This window comes from Aotus nancymaae, unplaced genomic scaffold (assembly GCF_030222135.1).
Source record: "Aotus nancymaae isolate 86718 unplaced genomic scaffold, 86718_ANA_hifiasm-v0.15.2.pri h1tg000059l, whole genome shotgun sequence".
In the NCBI taxonomy this organism is placed as follows: Eukaryota; Metazoa; Chordata; class Mammalia; order Primates; family Aotidae; genus Aotus; species Aotus nancymaae.
In genome coordinates this window covers 15,943,367-15,959,367 of record NW_026988473.1, presented here as the reverse complement: position 1 = coordinate 15,959,367, position 16,001 = coordinate 15,943,367, and the positions used below count along the sequence as shown (strand labels likewise).

Genomic DNA, 16,001 nt, shown 5'->3' with positions numbered 1-16,001 from the left:
ATCTGGATTTCAGGCTTTTCTTGAAAAAGTCTCCATGTGATAAAAATTTGTTATTGCCAAGAAGCAGTTGCTTCCTTGAGATGAAGCACATTACTGTGCAGTTTGCCAGAGCTTCTTCCATTTTCTATTGTCGATTATTATCATGCTTGTTTTACCTATTATTTTAAAGGGGAATTAAGAATAAAAGTGGGATATCTCTTGTACTCATGTTCCCACTGAAAGTGGAAAAATAAATAAAAAGTCCGGTTGTTTACTCTTAGCCTGTTTTACTCACTTACATCTCTTCTTCGAACCCACGATTATTTCAATTTGCAATTCCTGTTCTTTTTGGTATCATAAAAGAATCCAAAAACTCTGCATAAATCTAGAGTTAAGTTAATCAAGTATACCCTATATACTTGTCTGCATGAAAAACCAAAGTTAGGCAGGTGCAAAAAATGTATATATATATATATATATACAAAAATTAGCCAGGCACGGTGGTGTGCATCTGTAGTCTCAGCTACTTCGGAAGTTGAGGCAGGAGGATCACTTGAGTTGAAATTGTGCCACTGCACCCCAGTCTGGGTGACAGAGTAATATCCTGCCCTGTTTCTAAAAAAAAGAAAGAAAGAAAAGAAAAAGAAAATTAAATTATAGGCCAGGCTGGGTGGCTCATGCCTACAGTTCCAATACTTTGGGAGGCCAAGGTGGGGGGATCACTTGAGACCAGGAGTTTGAGACCAGACTGGGTAACAAAGTGAGACCCCATCTCCAGAAAAAATTTTTTTAAAATTACCCAGGGATGGTGGTACATGCCTGTAGTCCCAGGGTAGGGTGAAGGGGAGGCTGAAATGGGAGGATCACTTGAGCCTGGGAAGATGAAGCTGTAGTGAGCTGTAATTGCACCACTACACTCCAGCCTGGGTGACAGAGTGAGACCCTGCCTCCAAAAAAGCAAAAACCAAAAGAACAGAAAATTATAGAGCAATATCCCTTATGACTATAGATGCAAAAACCCTTAACAACAACAAAAAATCCTCAACAAAATACCAGCAAACTGAATCCAAGAGCATATTAAAAGGATGATACACCATGACAAAGCCAGATTTATCCTAAGAATGAAAGGGTGATTCAACATAAGAAAATCAATATAATATACCACATTAACAGAACCAAGGGAAAAAAACATGACATCTCAACTGGTGTAGAAAAAGCATTTGTCAAAATCAGGTACCCCACTACACACACACAAAAGATAACTATGTGAGGAGACAGACATATGAATTAGCTTGATTATACTAATTATTTCACTATGTATAACAAACCATCATATTGTACACCATATACATGTACAGTTTTTATCTTAAAAATTCCAATATCTATTCATGATAAAAATGCTCAGAAAGCTTGGAATGAAAGGGGATTTCCTTGACTCTATAAAAAACATTTATGAAAACACAGCTATCATCATACTCAATGGTGAAAGCTTTCCACTTGAGATCAGCAACAAGACAAGAATGTTTGCTTTCACCATTGCTATTTAATACTGTACTGGAAGTTCAGGTCAGAGCAATTAGGCTAGAAAAAGAAAAAAAAGGCACCCAAATTGGAAAGGAAGAGGTAAATCTCTATTTGCACATGACATGATCCTACATAGAAAAAAACTCAAACAAGTCATAAAACAAATACTAGAGCTAATACACAAATTCAGCAAAGTTGTAGGGTACAAGATCAAGAAAAAAATCAGCTGTGTATCAAAGGATCGTATCAAGAAAGCAAAAAGACAAACTATGGAATGGGAGAAAATATCTGCCAATCATGTATTTGGTAAGGGCCTAGTATCCAGATTATATAATAACTCCTACAACTCAACAACAGAAAAACAACCCAATTTAAAAATTGGCAAAGGATTTGAATAGACCTTTTCCCAAGGATGTACAAATGGCCAACAAGCACATGAAAAGATGCTCAGCATCATTAGTCATTAGGGAAATGCACATCAACACTACTTCGTACCCACTGAGATGGCTATAAGTAAAACAAAAAAGGAAATAGTAAGTGTGGTAAGGATATGGAGAGAATGGAATGCTCGTGTATTGCTGTTGGAAATGAAAAATGATTTGGCTGCTGTGGAAAACAGTTTGGCAGTTCTTCAAATAGTTGAGCAGAATTACTGTTACGACCTAGCAATTTTCTACTTCTAGGTATGTACCCCAAAGAACTGAAAACAAGTACTCATACAAATGCTTGCACATGAATGTTCACAGCAGTACTATTCACAATAGCCAAAAAGTGGAACCAACCAATGTCTTATGATTTCCTAAGTCTATCAAGAGATGAATAAATAAACAAACAAATTGTGGTACATTCATGTCATGGAATATTAGTCAGCCACTTAAAATAGAAGGGGCACTGATCGTGTTACCATATGGATCAATCTCAAAAACATGCTAAGTGAAAGCAGCCAGACATACGAGGTCACATGTCGTATGATTCTATGTATATGAAATATCCGGAACAGGTAAATCTATATAGAGACAGAAAACAGATTGGTGATTGCCAGGGGCAGGGTGGAGGGCAAAAGGCAGAAGTTAAATAATTGCTTAATGGATACTGGGTTTATTTTGGTGTAATGAAAATGTTGTGGAACTTAATAGAAGTGGTGGTTGCACAATACTGTAAGTATACTAAATGCTACTGAACTGTTCACTTTAAAATGATTAATTTTATGTGATTTCACCTCAGTTAAAAAAAATTGGATTAGAAAACAAAACGAATTCATGAATATCTCTTCAATGAATCTAAAAGTTTGTTCTCTATCAGAGAGTATAAACCATTATCCAGAGTTGAAGTTGTCTTGCAGATGTTATTTTTTGCCTATGGTGTTTAAACAGTTACCAGTATGTTAACAACTAGGCAACTTTTAACAACATCTGGATTTCAGGCTTTTCTTGAAAAAGTCTCCATGTGATAAAAATTTGTTATTGCCAAGAAGCAGTTGCTTCCTTGAGATGAAGCACATTACTGTGCAGTTTGCCAGAGCTTCTTCCATTTTCTATTGTCGATTATTATCATGCTTGTTTTACCTATTATTTTAAAGGGGAATTAAGAATAAAAGTGGGATATCTCTTGTACTCATGTTCCCACTGAAAGTGGAAAAATAAATAAAAAGTCCGGTTGTTTACTCTTAGCCTGTTTTACTCACTTACATCTCTTCTTCGAACCCACGATTATTTCAATTTGCAATTCCTGTTCTTTTTGGTATCATAAAAGAATCCAAAAACTCTGCATAAATCTAGAATTAAGTTAATCAAGTATACCCTATATACTTGTCTGCATGAAAAACCAAAGTTAGGCAGGTGCAAAAAATGTCCAAATAATTTTGTTAGTCAAGGTTAAACAGATTGGGATTGAAGGCAAAGCAAAATCCACGTTTGGTCACTTGGATCTACTATCCCTACTATAGCACCAGTATTAAAATGGGATCGGGGGGTATCAGCTCAGGCTTACTAACAGGGAAAACAGAAATTTAAAGATAATACATTGGATAATATTCTTACTTTGTTAAGTACTCCTCTTTAGGGTATATTGTGCAGGTTCCTATGAAAAACATATATGGAAGTAGGGGTAATGTGGCAATTTTCTCCCCCACAGGACCCTGGATTTTTTTCAGTAGCTCAGCCTTGGAGACATACATAGAAGTCTTTGTTGCAGGGTGTGCAGTGCGGTGAATAAGAAAGAAACGTAATTTCTGAGAACTCCATCAGGCATAGTCTAATAAACATTAAATACTTTATCTCATTTCATCACCAACAGGTGTTAGCCCCATTTTAGAGTGCTGGAGAGGACAAGGACACAAAGGCAGGCAATGTGGAGGTTATATCCTAAGTCTTTTGGCTTCATCTACTTTTCTGTCTAAAACAAGTCTTCAGCTTCAAAGATTTTAAACCCTACCACTTGTTTTCTCAGAGCCACAATGTAATGTGGTTTCTAATGAGGGATAACATCTCTTATCTGGGTGGATATGGAAGTTGGTTATGTCTGACAGGGGAAGGACAAGTGAGACCACTGTTGTTATAGCCGGCATTGCCTTCTCCCATTCCTATGCCAATGTGGGAAGCCATGATTCCTTCCCTGGAGACACAGCCTCAGTGCCTGCTCCAAACACACTAGAAACTGAGTTCCGTGAGGGTATAGGCTTTAGTTTATCCACCTTATATATTATAGAAACCACATGCAGCATAGCAACTGGCACTTAACACATTTTTATTAAATGAATGATGTTATCATCTAAAGGGAACAGCAGAAAGCATAAGGGAACCCATTTAGCCTGGTCATATAGAGAATGCTGGATACAGGTTTGATAACTCTGTGAACAAGTGTAAACAGGTTCTTCCATGGTTACAAATATTACATTGCTTTCCTCTTAGCTCTATGATCTATGAGATCTCTCAATGGCTATAAATGTGATACTGAAAATGAAATATAAATAGAAAAGGATAGTTGAAAGATATGAAGTAAGAGAATCCTGAGAATGCAATTTAGTCTGAAGAGAGTCTCTGCTGATTGAGCTTGGTAACTTCTAAGACTATTATGCCAGGCTGCCCAGCAAGTTAAAATAACAATGACTGAATTTCTTTCTTTTTTTTTTTTAAGATAGGGTTTCACTATGATGGCCAGGCTGGTCTTGAACTCCTGATCTCAGGTGATCCACCCACCTCGGCCTCCCAAAGTGCTAGGATTACAGGCGTGAGCCACCACGCCCAGCCCTGAATTTCTTTATTAGACCAAAAAGAGAAACCATGACATATACTGCTACAATGGAAATTATTTTAATTCTTAAGAATTCATGGATATCTTTTTGTAATAATTAAAATAAAAAGCTCTATCAACATGAAGGCCAGGACATGAAAAGATGTTTAAGATCTATTAAAGTGGGAAAAAAAAACCCAAATTGCAAAATACATAGCTTGATTTTGGTTTTTGCTTTAAAAATGTTTTACATGTACACAGAAAATATCTGGGGGCTGGGGACAGTGGCTCATTCCTGTAATTCCAGCACTTTGGGAGGCCAAGGTGGGCAGATCACCTGAGTTCAGGAGTTCAAGACCACCCTGGCCAACATGGTGAAACCCTACCTCTACTAAAAATACAAAAATTGTCCAGGTGAGGTGGCAGGCGCCTGTAATCCCAGCTACTCGGGAGGCTGAGGCGGGAGAATCATTTGAACCTGGGAGGTGGAGGTTTCAGTGAGTCGAAATTGTGCCATTGCACTCCAGCCTGGGGTGACAACAGTGAAACTCCGTCTCAAAAAAAAAAAAAAAAAAAAAAAAAATCTGTAAGAATATAATTTAAACTGTTAATAGTAATTATCTCTTGGGGGTAATATTATGATAAAATCATAATAAAAGTTTACTCTCTCTTTAGATTATGGGAAAGGTACTTTCTACAATTTATATTTTTGTAATGTTTGAATTTGTTTTAAAAATGAACTTGTATTATCTTTGTAATCAGAAATTTAAAAATAAAATGAAACCAAAATAATTTGTCTCCTAAAAATATCTTCATCAAAAAAAGAGGTAAAAGAGAATAATATTTAGTAACCTAAAATAGTGTTGTGAAGCCAGGTTCTGTGGAACACTGAGGCTCCTCAGAGGTTCTTTGAGGGTTAGCACAAGACAGCATGTCTCCACTCAAACTCCTAAGCTTGAGCATCTGTCTCTCAGTAGTTTAATACCAAAGTTCCGCTGTTAGTAAGTTTGAAATGTTCTGTTTTAAAATAATGTAAATAATTTATTTCTGGGCCAGGCATGGTGGCTCATGGCTATAATCCCAGCATTTTGGGAGGCCAAGGCGGGCAGATCACCTTAGGTAGGGAGTTCGAGACCAGCTTGACCAACACGGAGAAATCCCATCTCTACTAAAAATACAAAATTAGCTGGGTGTAGTGGCACATGCCTGTAATCCCAGCTACTCAGGAGGCTGAGGCAGGAGAATCGATTGAACCCAGGAGGTGGAGGTTGTGGTGAGCCGAGATTGAGCCATTGCACTCTAGCCTGGCAACAAGAGCGAGACACCATCTCAAAATAATAATAATAATAATTCATTTCTGAATGTTTCTCAAAGGACTTGCTGGGGTTTGAATAGGTTCCCCGGGAATAGAGATGTGTTCTTGTATTTCCTAAGCACAGATTTTGATACCTGGCTTCTTGAGTGCAAGGTCTGCTGTATTTGTGAGCTGCCTGGGTTTAAGGCCTAGTGCTCTATGCATAGGTTCCTCTGCTCAAGGAGACTAAGGCAGAAGGCAGCTCTTTCATTCCCCATCATCTGAACAGCCTCTCTGAATTATGGTCTGCCATCCAGAAGCAGAAGATTCAGGATCACCACAGACTATTTTCAGATAAATGAGAAGTCAAGCCTGAACAATTAAAAATAGGTTGATGACTTTTTAAAGCAACTTTCTTGAGAGAGAATGCCTTTTTTTTTTTTTTTTTTTTTTTTTGTTTTTGAGAAGGAATTTCGCTCTTGTTACCCAGGCTGGAGTGCAATGGCACGATCTCGGCTCACCGCAACCTCTGCCTCCTGGTTTCAGGCAATTCTCCTGCCTCAGCCTCCTGAGTAGCTGGGATTACAGGCACGCGCCACCAAGCCCAGCTAATTTTTTGTATTTTTAGTAGAGACGGGGTTTCACCATGTTGACCAGGATGGTCTCGATCTCTTGACCTCGTGATCCACCCGCCTCAGCCTCCCAAAGCTGCTGGGATTACAGGCGTGAGCCACCGCACCCGGCGAGAGAGAATGCCTTTGCTTGCCAAATTCTTCTTTCTCATCACTAGTCGTTTTTTCAAATAGGATACAGTGACTGCCTATCCTTTTTGCTGTTTTCAGAGATCTTTCTGCTACAGAAACTTCAAATGTTTTTACAGGTTACTTGCATGTCTCTAGCCTCGTTTTTTAAAGATAAAATCTGACTTCAGGAAATATAAATGAAATGTTTCAGTATTTGAGCTAAAATGTCTGCATCTTCTAAAGTTAAAAGAATGTTTTTTAGAAATTTTAATTTTTTTTGTTTGGCTCCCCATTATCTGTAACAATCAAAGTCTTTGAAATGAAATCGCTTTCCCTGTTTTGTTTACTCTTCCTGACTTTCCAGTCATATCTTCATCTGGATTCTTATTGGGCCAAAACTAACATGGCGTTTTCTGTTTACTACCTCATCTGTGCTTCCTGACTGAGGGCAGCAGAGACTGTCTGTGAATTTCCACAGCAAAACCAGCAGGGGGAGCTCACTCACACAGGAATCTGAGCCCAACTACGAGGGGATGGTGGGAAAAGCAACCCAACTTTCTTCAGTAAAAATGACCCTTCTGCACGTGGATGAATTATCGCACGATAAGCGACAAGTTACTGATAATGGTGGTGAGATGAAGAGCCCTCAAGAAAATGTATTTAGAGACAGCCCAGCAGCCATATGCCTCAATGGCAAGGCTACCGCCCAGAGCAGGTACATACTCTGCCTGTACCTGTTTTTCAAGACTTGGCTTGCTAAGCTGTACAGTTTGAGGTCCAGCGAGTCTGGTCCCTGGAGTAGCTATCACAATGCTGGTGAGCTGGGCCATGGGAAACGTTTTGGCTATGGTTGCAGTCTGCCCATTGACGACACGGACGGGGTGGATGGAATTCTGGGATGTGGGAAGGGTTGTGGGGGTGAACTTGGTCAGCATGACGGGCCTCTGGATAAGCTGAGGAGCTGCGAGCATGGGAGGTGGTGCTGGGGCAATAGGAATGTTATTCTGGGCCACAGGCTTGGGTCGAACCTATAGGGGAAAGAGAGAATAATTATTGTATTACTTAAGCTGCTCAAGTCCTATAAAAGCATATCTTCCACACTCTATGTATGAAATGGTATTTAATATACTTATTAATGTTCACTTTGGTATATTAATTCTACAGATCTCAGGGCATTTAACCTTATACAAGACTTATCAGTTCTTGAGGTCCAAACCTCACCCTAGAACACAGCTTTTGATTCTAAATCCTGAGCTCTGTCTTCTACACCATGCCACCTCTTCTGACCAAGGTCAAAGGCCTAATCCAGAAACTGGTCCTACCCAAAACTTGTACATGGTATAGTAATAACATTGCCAATGGCCTTAACTCACATTTGAAATTTCTTCATATCCACAGCTTCAGATTACCTCCATTTCTGGCCCTCTAACTCCCTGTTCTTGGCCACTCCTCTCAGTCTCCTTTGTGGGCTTACTCTTCCTCGGCCTCATCCTAAATGTGAGTTATTTCTTAGGATTGTTTTTTCCGGGGAACCCCTTTTCTTCCCAATGTTCTCATTATTCCTAGGAGCTCTCACCCATCTCATGGCTTCAATTACCATCTATGTACTGAAGATTTTCACACTTTTGTCTCAGAATCTGAGACATTTCTTGAACTTCAGAAATATATTCAACTTGAATACATGTCTAAGACTCATTAATTTCTTCTTCCAATCCTCTCTTCTTCCTATAATTGCCTCAGTAAATGCCCTTTTCTTGATAAACTTCAGAATCATTCTTGATTCCTATTCTATCCTCTACTCTCTAAATACTTCTCAAATCTGTCTATTTCTTTCTATCCTCACTCCACTATCCACTATCCTAGTTTATGTTTGGCTTACTAAAAACAATGATTAAAAAGTTGCAGTTAAAAACATGAGGTCAGCCTTGCCTGGGTTCAAATCCTGGTTCTACTACTCACTAGCTGTGTAACCTCAGGCAACATACCTTATCTTTATAAGACAGTTTTTTTTTTTTTTTTTTTTGAGACGGAGTCTCCCTCTGTTACCAGGCTGGAGTACAGTGGTGCAATCTCGGCTCACTGCAACCTCCGTGTCTTGGGTTCAAGTGATTCACTTGCCTCAGCCTCCTGAGTAGCTAGGACCACAGGTGTGCGCCACCATGCCCAGCTAATTTTTGTATTTTTAGTAGAGACAGAGTTTCACCATGTTGGCCAGGATGGTCTCGATCTCCTGACCTTGTCATCTGCCTGCCTCGGCCTCCCAAAGTGCTGGGATTACAGGTGTGAGCCACTGCGTCTGGCCATAAGCCAGTATTTTTCAAACTTTTCAAACTGTGACCCTGTAGGCAAAACCCTTTCCCCTTATGCATGAGGTTTGATCTTCAATTAACTCTTTAGCTCTGCTCTCCTGGCAACCTGGTCTAAGGGTAAGAATGTCAACCATATTACCAGGAGACACTGCTTATGATAAAAATGACCCCTCACTGGCCAGACACAGTGGCTCACGCCTGTAATCCCAACATTTTGGGAAACTGAGGCTGGTGGATCACTTGAGGCCAGGAGTTTGAAACCAGTCTGGCCAACATAGTGAAATCCTGTCTCTACTAAAAATACAAAAATTAGCCAGGCATGGTGGCTTGAAATCCCAGCTACTTGAGAGGCCGAGACAGGAAGTTAGCTTGAACCCGGGAGGTGGAGGTTGCAGTGAGCTGAGAGAGCGCCACTGCACTCCAGCCTGGGTGACAGAGTGAGACCCATCTCAAAAAAATATCCCTTACTGCAGGCCGGGCGCAGTGGCTCACGCCTATAATCCCAGCACTTTGGGAGGCCGAGGCGGGTGGATCACGAGGTCAAGAGATCGAGACCATCCTGGTCAACAAGGTGAAACCCCGTCTCTACTAAAAATACAAAAATTAACTGGGCATAGTGGTGCGTGCCTGTAATCCCAGCTACTCGGGAGGCTGAGGCAGGAGAATTGCTTGAACCCAGGAGGCGGAGGTTGCGGTGAGCCGAGATCACACCATTGCACTCCAGTGTGGGTAACAGCAGCGAAATTCCCCCTCGAAAAAAAAAAAATCCCTTACTGCTAAATCAAATCTGAATGGGCTTGAAGGGACACTATGATTTGGCTTCCCTAAGTGGGGTGTCTCTCATATCCACTGTGGGGACCTTGAAAGCTATGCCTATGTAGTTGACACAAGATATACTGGGTCTTGTGGGCATAAGGCTTCTATGCCAAGTTGGCTTTCCCACCATCCTAAAGAAGGAGCTTATTTCCTTGCACCTGAGCTATCCTTGGACAGCTGTAGGGACAACTGTATGGACTCACATAGAAGACAAATATCTGGTGCTATCTTGCTGCCAAGCTGTGGTTTCTGTCCTATATCATTCCAAGCAGACTGGTGCCAAGTGTGGCCCATGAAAGTCTAGTCGGTATGAATGTTTGGCTGAACTTAAAATGACCCTGTGGTGGGTGCCACTAACTAACAGTAAGAAATATATTTTACTCTGTAATTAGTATGCACCTATAGACATATATTTCTAAAAACAAAAACTTCCTGAAATGGGGGAACACAGTATGTCCTATGTACTCTTAATAGTTCCTACTCTATTCTTTTCATTTTATTTAAACACCCTGGTTACAATCCACTAAATTGCTTTCATAACAAATGAGTCATGATCTACTGTTTGAAAAACATGGACTAAACCTTAGATTCCTTACCTTAAAAAGAGTAATACCTATTTGCACAGGGTTGTTGTAACAATTAAAATAGACACCCCATATAAAGCACCTAGCATAGTACCTAGTACATAGCAAGATTCTCTAAACATTGGTTATTATCATTGACGATGTCCTAACTCTTCTTGCTGCCCACAGTCTTGATTATCCCCAAATTACTCTCTGCACAGAGGCAAGAGGGAATTTTCTAAACCATAAATCTGACCACATCAAGTACTTGCTTGAAAATGCTTTAATGAATGTCTGCTGCTCCTATGATAAGGCCTAGATTCCTAAATAGCCTACAAGGTTCCACCAGCTCTGGCCCTAGTGGACTTCTCCAGCCTCGACTCTAACTAACTCTAGCCTGCAATAGCCACATGACCCTCTGTGCTCAGGCATAGCAAACCTCCTTTGGTTCGTTAAACTTAATGCATCTTTCTATCCTGGACCTACATATATATGTTCCATCCTCTGCCTGGAACATTTTTTTTTTTTTTAGACGGAATCTCGCTCTGTCACCCAGGCCGGAGTGCAGTGGCACAATCTCGGCTCACTGCAACCTCTGCTCCCTGCTGGGTTCAAGCAATTCTCCTGCCACAGCCTCCCAAGTAGCTGGGATTACAGGCGCACCCCACTATGGCCCAGCTAATTTTTGTATTTTTCGTAGAGATGGGGTTTCACCATGTTGGCCAGGCTGGTCTCAAACTCCTGACCTCATGATCTACCTGCCTTAGCCTCCCAAAATGCTGGGATTACAGGTGTGAGCCACCACACTCAGCCTGTCAAGGACATTTTTATTCTTCTTCCAAAGTTTTAGCAGGCTAACTCAACTAGGATTTTAGGTCATACTGAATGTCAACTCATCAAAGAAAGCTTGAAGAAACCTTCTCTAATACTGTTAAAAATAGGCAATTAGGCCGGGTGCGGTGGCTCATGCCTGTAATCCTAGCACTTTGGGAGCCCAAGGCGGGTGGATCACCTGAGGTCAGGGGTTCGAGAACAGCCTGGCCAACATGGTGAAACCCCGTCTCTACTAAAAATACAAAAATTAGCCAGGCACGGAGGTACACACCTGTAATCCCAGCTCCTCAGGAGACTGAGGAAAGAATCACTTGAACCTGGAAGTAGAGGTTGCAGTGAGCCGAGATCACGCCACTGCACTCCAGCCTGTGCAACGGGAGTAAGACCCCATCTCAAAAAAAAAAAAAAGAAATAATAGGCAGATATCTCTCTCATGGGCTCTCAGACTGCCCTCTACTTCCCATATTGGGCACAGTAATTGGCTGTGCATGTGCCTGAAGCAGTCTGAGGGCAGAGAACTGTCTGTCTTGAAAACTGGCAATATCCACAGTGCTTAGGACAATGTTTACTACCGAAGGTATTTATTAAGGATTTATCTGATATATAACTGAAATTATCTTATCTCATATTAGCACTGCCCATCCTCTCTCCAGAGGCTATTTGGAAATCATTTACACCACTGACCACAAAACTCCTTCTTTTCTCTTTGTCTGAAAACTAGGGCCTCAGATAGGAAATCTCAGACTTTCTACTAAGCAAGTCAACACTCCTCAAGGTCCAGAAGGGGGAAATCTTGGCATTTTGCCTTGAGAATGGTGAAAGTTAGCCTAATTGCTGGAAGAACACTCTCAGGAGAATATGGTCATACAGAGCTGCTTGGGCCTAGGGAGAAAGTCCCCTGTACAGACCCCTAACCTAAGCCTTTAGAAGCAAGACGTTGCCTTTAAGCATGATGTTCAAAACCATCACTTTCCAGGGCAGAACTGAATGGTTTCTACTAGTTGGTTTAGCTGTCGTTTCCTTCCCTACTCTTTTTGACATGCAGGAAAGAAATAAGAAGTGTTAATTACATTCTTCCCCCACTGCCAGGCAGACTTTGGCTAAATTCTTCTAGTAAGTTTAAGGTTTATAATGGTTTTAATTACTTTAAATTTAGAAAATGTTTCTTTTCCTTTACTTCCCCTTACTACTGCCTTTGGTCATTGCTAATAAACCATGATGACAAAATAAGCTTCTTCATGGTACAGAAATCAACAGTCAGAATTTTTAGCTAAGTGGGATAGACAGCTGGGCTGACAAGCCCCATTACAGGATACCTAGGAAGAGCCCATGAGGATTTTTGTCCCATCTAACCTATCACTGGGCTTGTCATTGTTTTACTTACCTGTGGAAGAAAGTTTGGACGTGGAGTGAGTCTAGGAGGGGGGATAAACTGTGGTACTTTGATGGGCTGAGGAGGTGTTGCCTGAACCTGCTAAAAAATGAGGAAGATAAATAAGCCAGAGAGAACAATCACTCTTCTAACTCAAAGCTAGTATTTTTAGCATCACTCTTCTTTGGATCAGACAATATTTTCTACAAGCTTTCATCGTAAGTTAATCATCTGAATTAACGCCGCATTAGGAAACTTTTTCACTTTCCCACCTGCGTGCTTTGCCCTATAAAGTGAACCAACCACACTTCTGTTTCCTCCCACATCTAATGTAGAACATAGCAGGCTCAGTAAATCTTAAACAATTTCCTTTGACACTTAAGAACTTTTGCATTTACATATTTTAAAAGTCAAGACTGGATCCAAAGTAAAATCAAACTTTCTACTTAGCCAAATAGGCTTTTTCCTGATAGAGCTTTACCTAACAGTGAATAGAAAATTTTCTAACTCTCAGTATCTGGCTGAATGATCTGGTTGCTTCTCTAAGGATTCCTGGGTAAGTGGTGAAGCTTCACTTTGTTGCTCTCTAGTTTCACTCACCACTGGTATCATTCAAAAGCCATCAAGAGCTCTTAGGTGCCATTTTAAGGGAATTTTATATCAAAATTTAGATCTATTTCTCTCAAGCTTCTGAGAATATCAGTTTTCTAAATGGCTTGATCCTGGAACTCTCATGAAAATTCTTGTTCAAGTACTTCCTCCGTAAAGGGATTTTTTTTTTCCCTGACAAGACTGGGCACTGACACTGTTAATTTTTGAGTTTCTTGAATATTTTTAAAGTGCCCCAACTGACTTCAGTACTTTCTAGGTACAATCAATTTAAAGGGATATTAAACTAAAAGAATTATCAGAGAGTTTTCACCAAGGCAGTAATACAGCACAAGAGAGTTTAAGCACTCAAGTTTCACAGGAAAACACTGTAGACAGGGTGAAGGCAAAGGGAGAGATAAATTAAACAGTGTGTATACCTCTGTGAAGGAGACTTTCCCCCTAAAATCAAGTAATACTTTGACCTCAGATAATGCACTGAGTTTGGTCCTTGGCGTCAGGACACTTCTGTAGTGATTTGAGCAGATATCAAATCACTACAGATTTGATATTCCATATTCAATTCCCAGCCCCATATTCCCTTCTCAGCCCCAAAGGGGAATTTAGTATGCTAGAAGAATGATGGAAACTGAGAAATCCAGCAGGAGCCTAAGAAGGATTTACTATACAAATGCATATCCTAACCTTCTCATGTGATCACACATGAGGAGCAGCTGCTGGCTTACCAGAGTGACTGTGTTTTTTGCCACAATTTGGACAGCCTCTGCCCCAGGCCCAGTGACCTTACTAGACGTCTGGAGGTTGACTGGTGTGTTCTGCACATCAGTGCTGAGCACAGCCTTCTGACTGTTGATGGCGGTCACCATAGCAATGGTGGGTCTCTGGCCCACCACGGAGGCAGGCATGGTCGCAGTTGCTGCTTTCAAGACGAGAGGTAGTGTCTTTGTGGTAATCATAGAAGCTGTAGTTACAGTCTTCTAGGAGACAGGGAAAACAGGTATTAGGACACTAAATCTAAGCTAAATAATAAACTAAATCCCACTAAACAATATGCTGCTAAACCTTAGAAGTAAACAAAACAATTCCCATAATCAATTTCTCTGTAGAACAACATTTCTTTTGTGGACATAGAGCACACTCCTTACTAAAGGGAAAGGCAATCTCTAGTTTTCAAGAATTCTGATATTGGTGTCACATGTACATGGGTAAGTTCATAGTAGTAACTGCACACTAATTCAGGCACAGAGTTTTCAACAATGAATGGGGTAGGGGTACAGATACAGAATGTGAGTGTACTTATTTGTTTTAGTGTTTTTAATTCTTTGCTTGCTCTTAATTAATTTAAACTTTGTGTGCCGGGTGCGGTGGCTCACGCCTGTAATCCCAGCACTTCGGGAGGCCGAGGCGGGTGGATCACGAGGTCGAGAGATCGAGACCATCCTGGTCAACATGGTGAAACCCCGTCTCTACTAAAAATACAAAAAATTAGCTGGGTGTGGTGGCACATGCCTGTAATCCCAGCTACTCAGGAGGCTGAGGCAGGAGAATTGCCTGAACCCAGGAGGCGAAGGTTGCGGTGAGCCGAGATTGTGCCATTGCACTCCAGCCTGGGTAACGAGCGAAACTCCGTCTCAAAAAAAAAAAAAAAAACAAACTTTGTATTAGTTGCAAATCAATGAGGTACGCATCATCTCTCTCCTAACTGCTACAACCTCACTGATATGAAGAAAGCCACCAAATAATTCTGGATATCTGTTTCCTGAGACACAAAAGCTGGGGTAAAAAGGCAGTGCCTTTTCTTTTCTTTCTTTCCTTTTCTTTTTTTTTTCTAGTAGTGTCACCCTGGAGAGAAGGAAGGGGAACTCACAGGAGGATTAGCATGTTGCCTCAGTGGCAGTTACCTCAGAGGCAATGAATCCCAAGCTCCAGATAATGAAACATATTAACCAACTAGTATATAGTAAATACCAGTTTTGATACCAAAGGGATATTATGAGTTACTACCTATAATCTTTTCTCTGGAGAACAGCTGAACAAGTGATCAAAGATGCAATGAAACATGACGAGGTGGAAACAAACATCTAAGTTTCAAAAGCCTTGGAGATCAGAGGATGAACTGAGGTAACAGGACTTGACTGATGCTCCTTAGTGCTATTGCAGCTTTGAAGCTGTACTTTTCTAGACTTTTTACTGGAATAATTAAAAGAATCAGTTAAAAAACAAAAAAAAAAAAACATAAACACATTCATTGTATGGTCTACACATCTATCTGGAGATAGATATTTCAGGAACATGAAAATTTATCTGGTCAAACTCACTGGTTCTGATTTTGATACTACTCCACCTTTACCATATATTTGCACTGTCTGATTTGGCAGCTACTAGCCACAAGTTGCTATTTAAAAATTAACTGGCTGGGCGTGGTGGCTCACACCTGTAATCCCAGCACTCTGGGAGGCCGTGGCGGGCAGATGACCTGAGGTCGGGAGTTTGAGATCAGCCTGGCCACCATGGCAAAACCCTATCTCTACTAAAAATACAAAAATTAGTCGGGCGTGATGGCAAGTGCCTGTAATTCCAGCTACTCAGGAAGCTGAGGCAGAGGTTGCAGTGAGCCAAGATTTCACCATTGCACTCCAGCCTGGGCAACAAGAACGAGACTTCGTCTCAAAAAAAAAAAAAAAAAAATTGAAAAGTAAATTAATTACAACAAAACAAAACAAAAAA

General features: G+C 40.7%; 1 protein-coding gene across 23 annotated transcripts in view; it reads right to left on the bottom strand.

Annotated features, from left to right (window-relative positions):
* PHF21A (PHD finger protein 21A) overlaps positions 1-16,001 on the bottom strand; it is a 194,696-nt gene that overhangs the window by 26,579 nt on the left and 152,116 nt on the right. For 19 of the 23 annotated variants that reach the window (XM_021665682.2, XM_021665685.2, XM_021665690.2 and 16 more), the window contains 3 exons: positions 14,000-14,251; positions 12,678-12,767; positions 7,506-7,799 (listed from right to left, as the gene is read on the bottom strand). In XM_021665682.2, coding sequence (XP_021521357.1) covers positions 7,506-7,799; positions 12,678-12,767; positions 14,000-14,251 — 636 coding nt within the window. The remainder of the gene's footprint in view (positions 1-7,505; positions 7,800-12,677; positions 12,768-13,999; positions 14,252-16,001) is intronic. The other 4 variants (XM_021665736.2, XM_012452459.3, XM_021665732.2 and 1 more) reach the window with 2 other exon arrangements.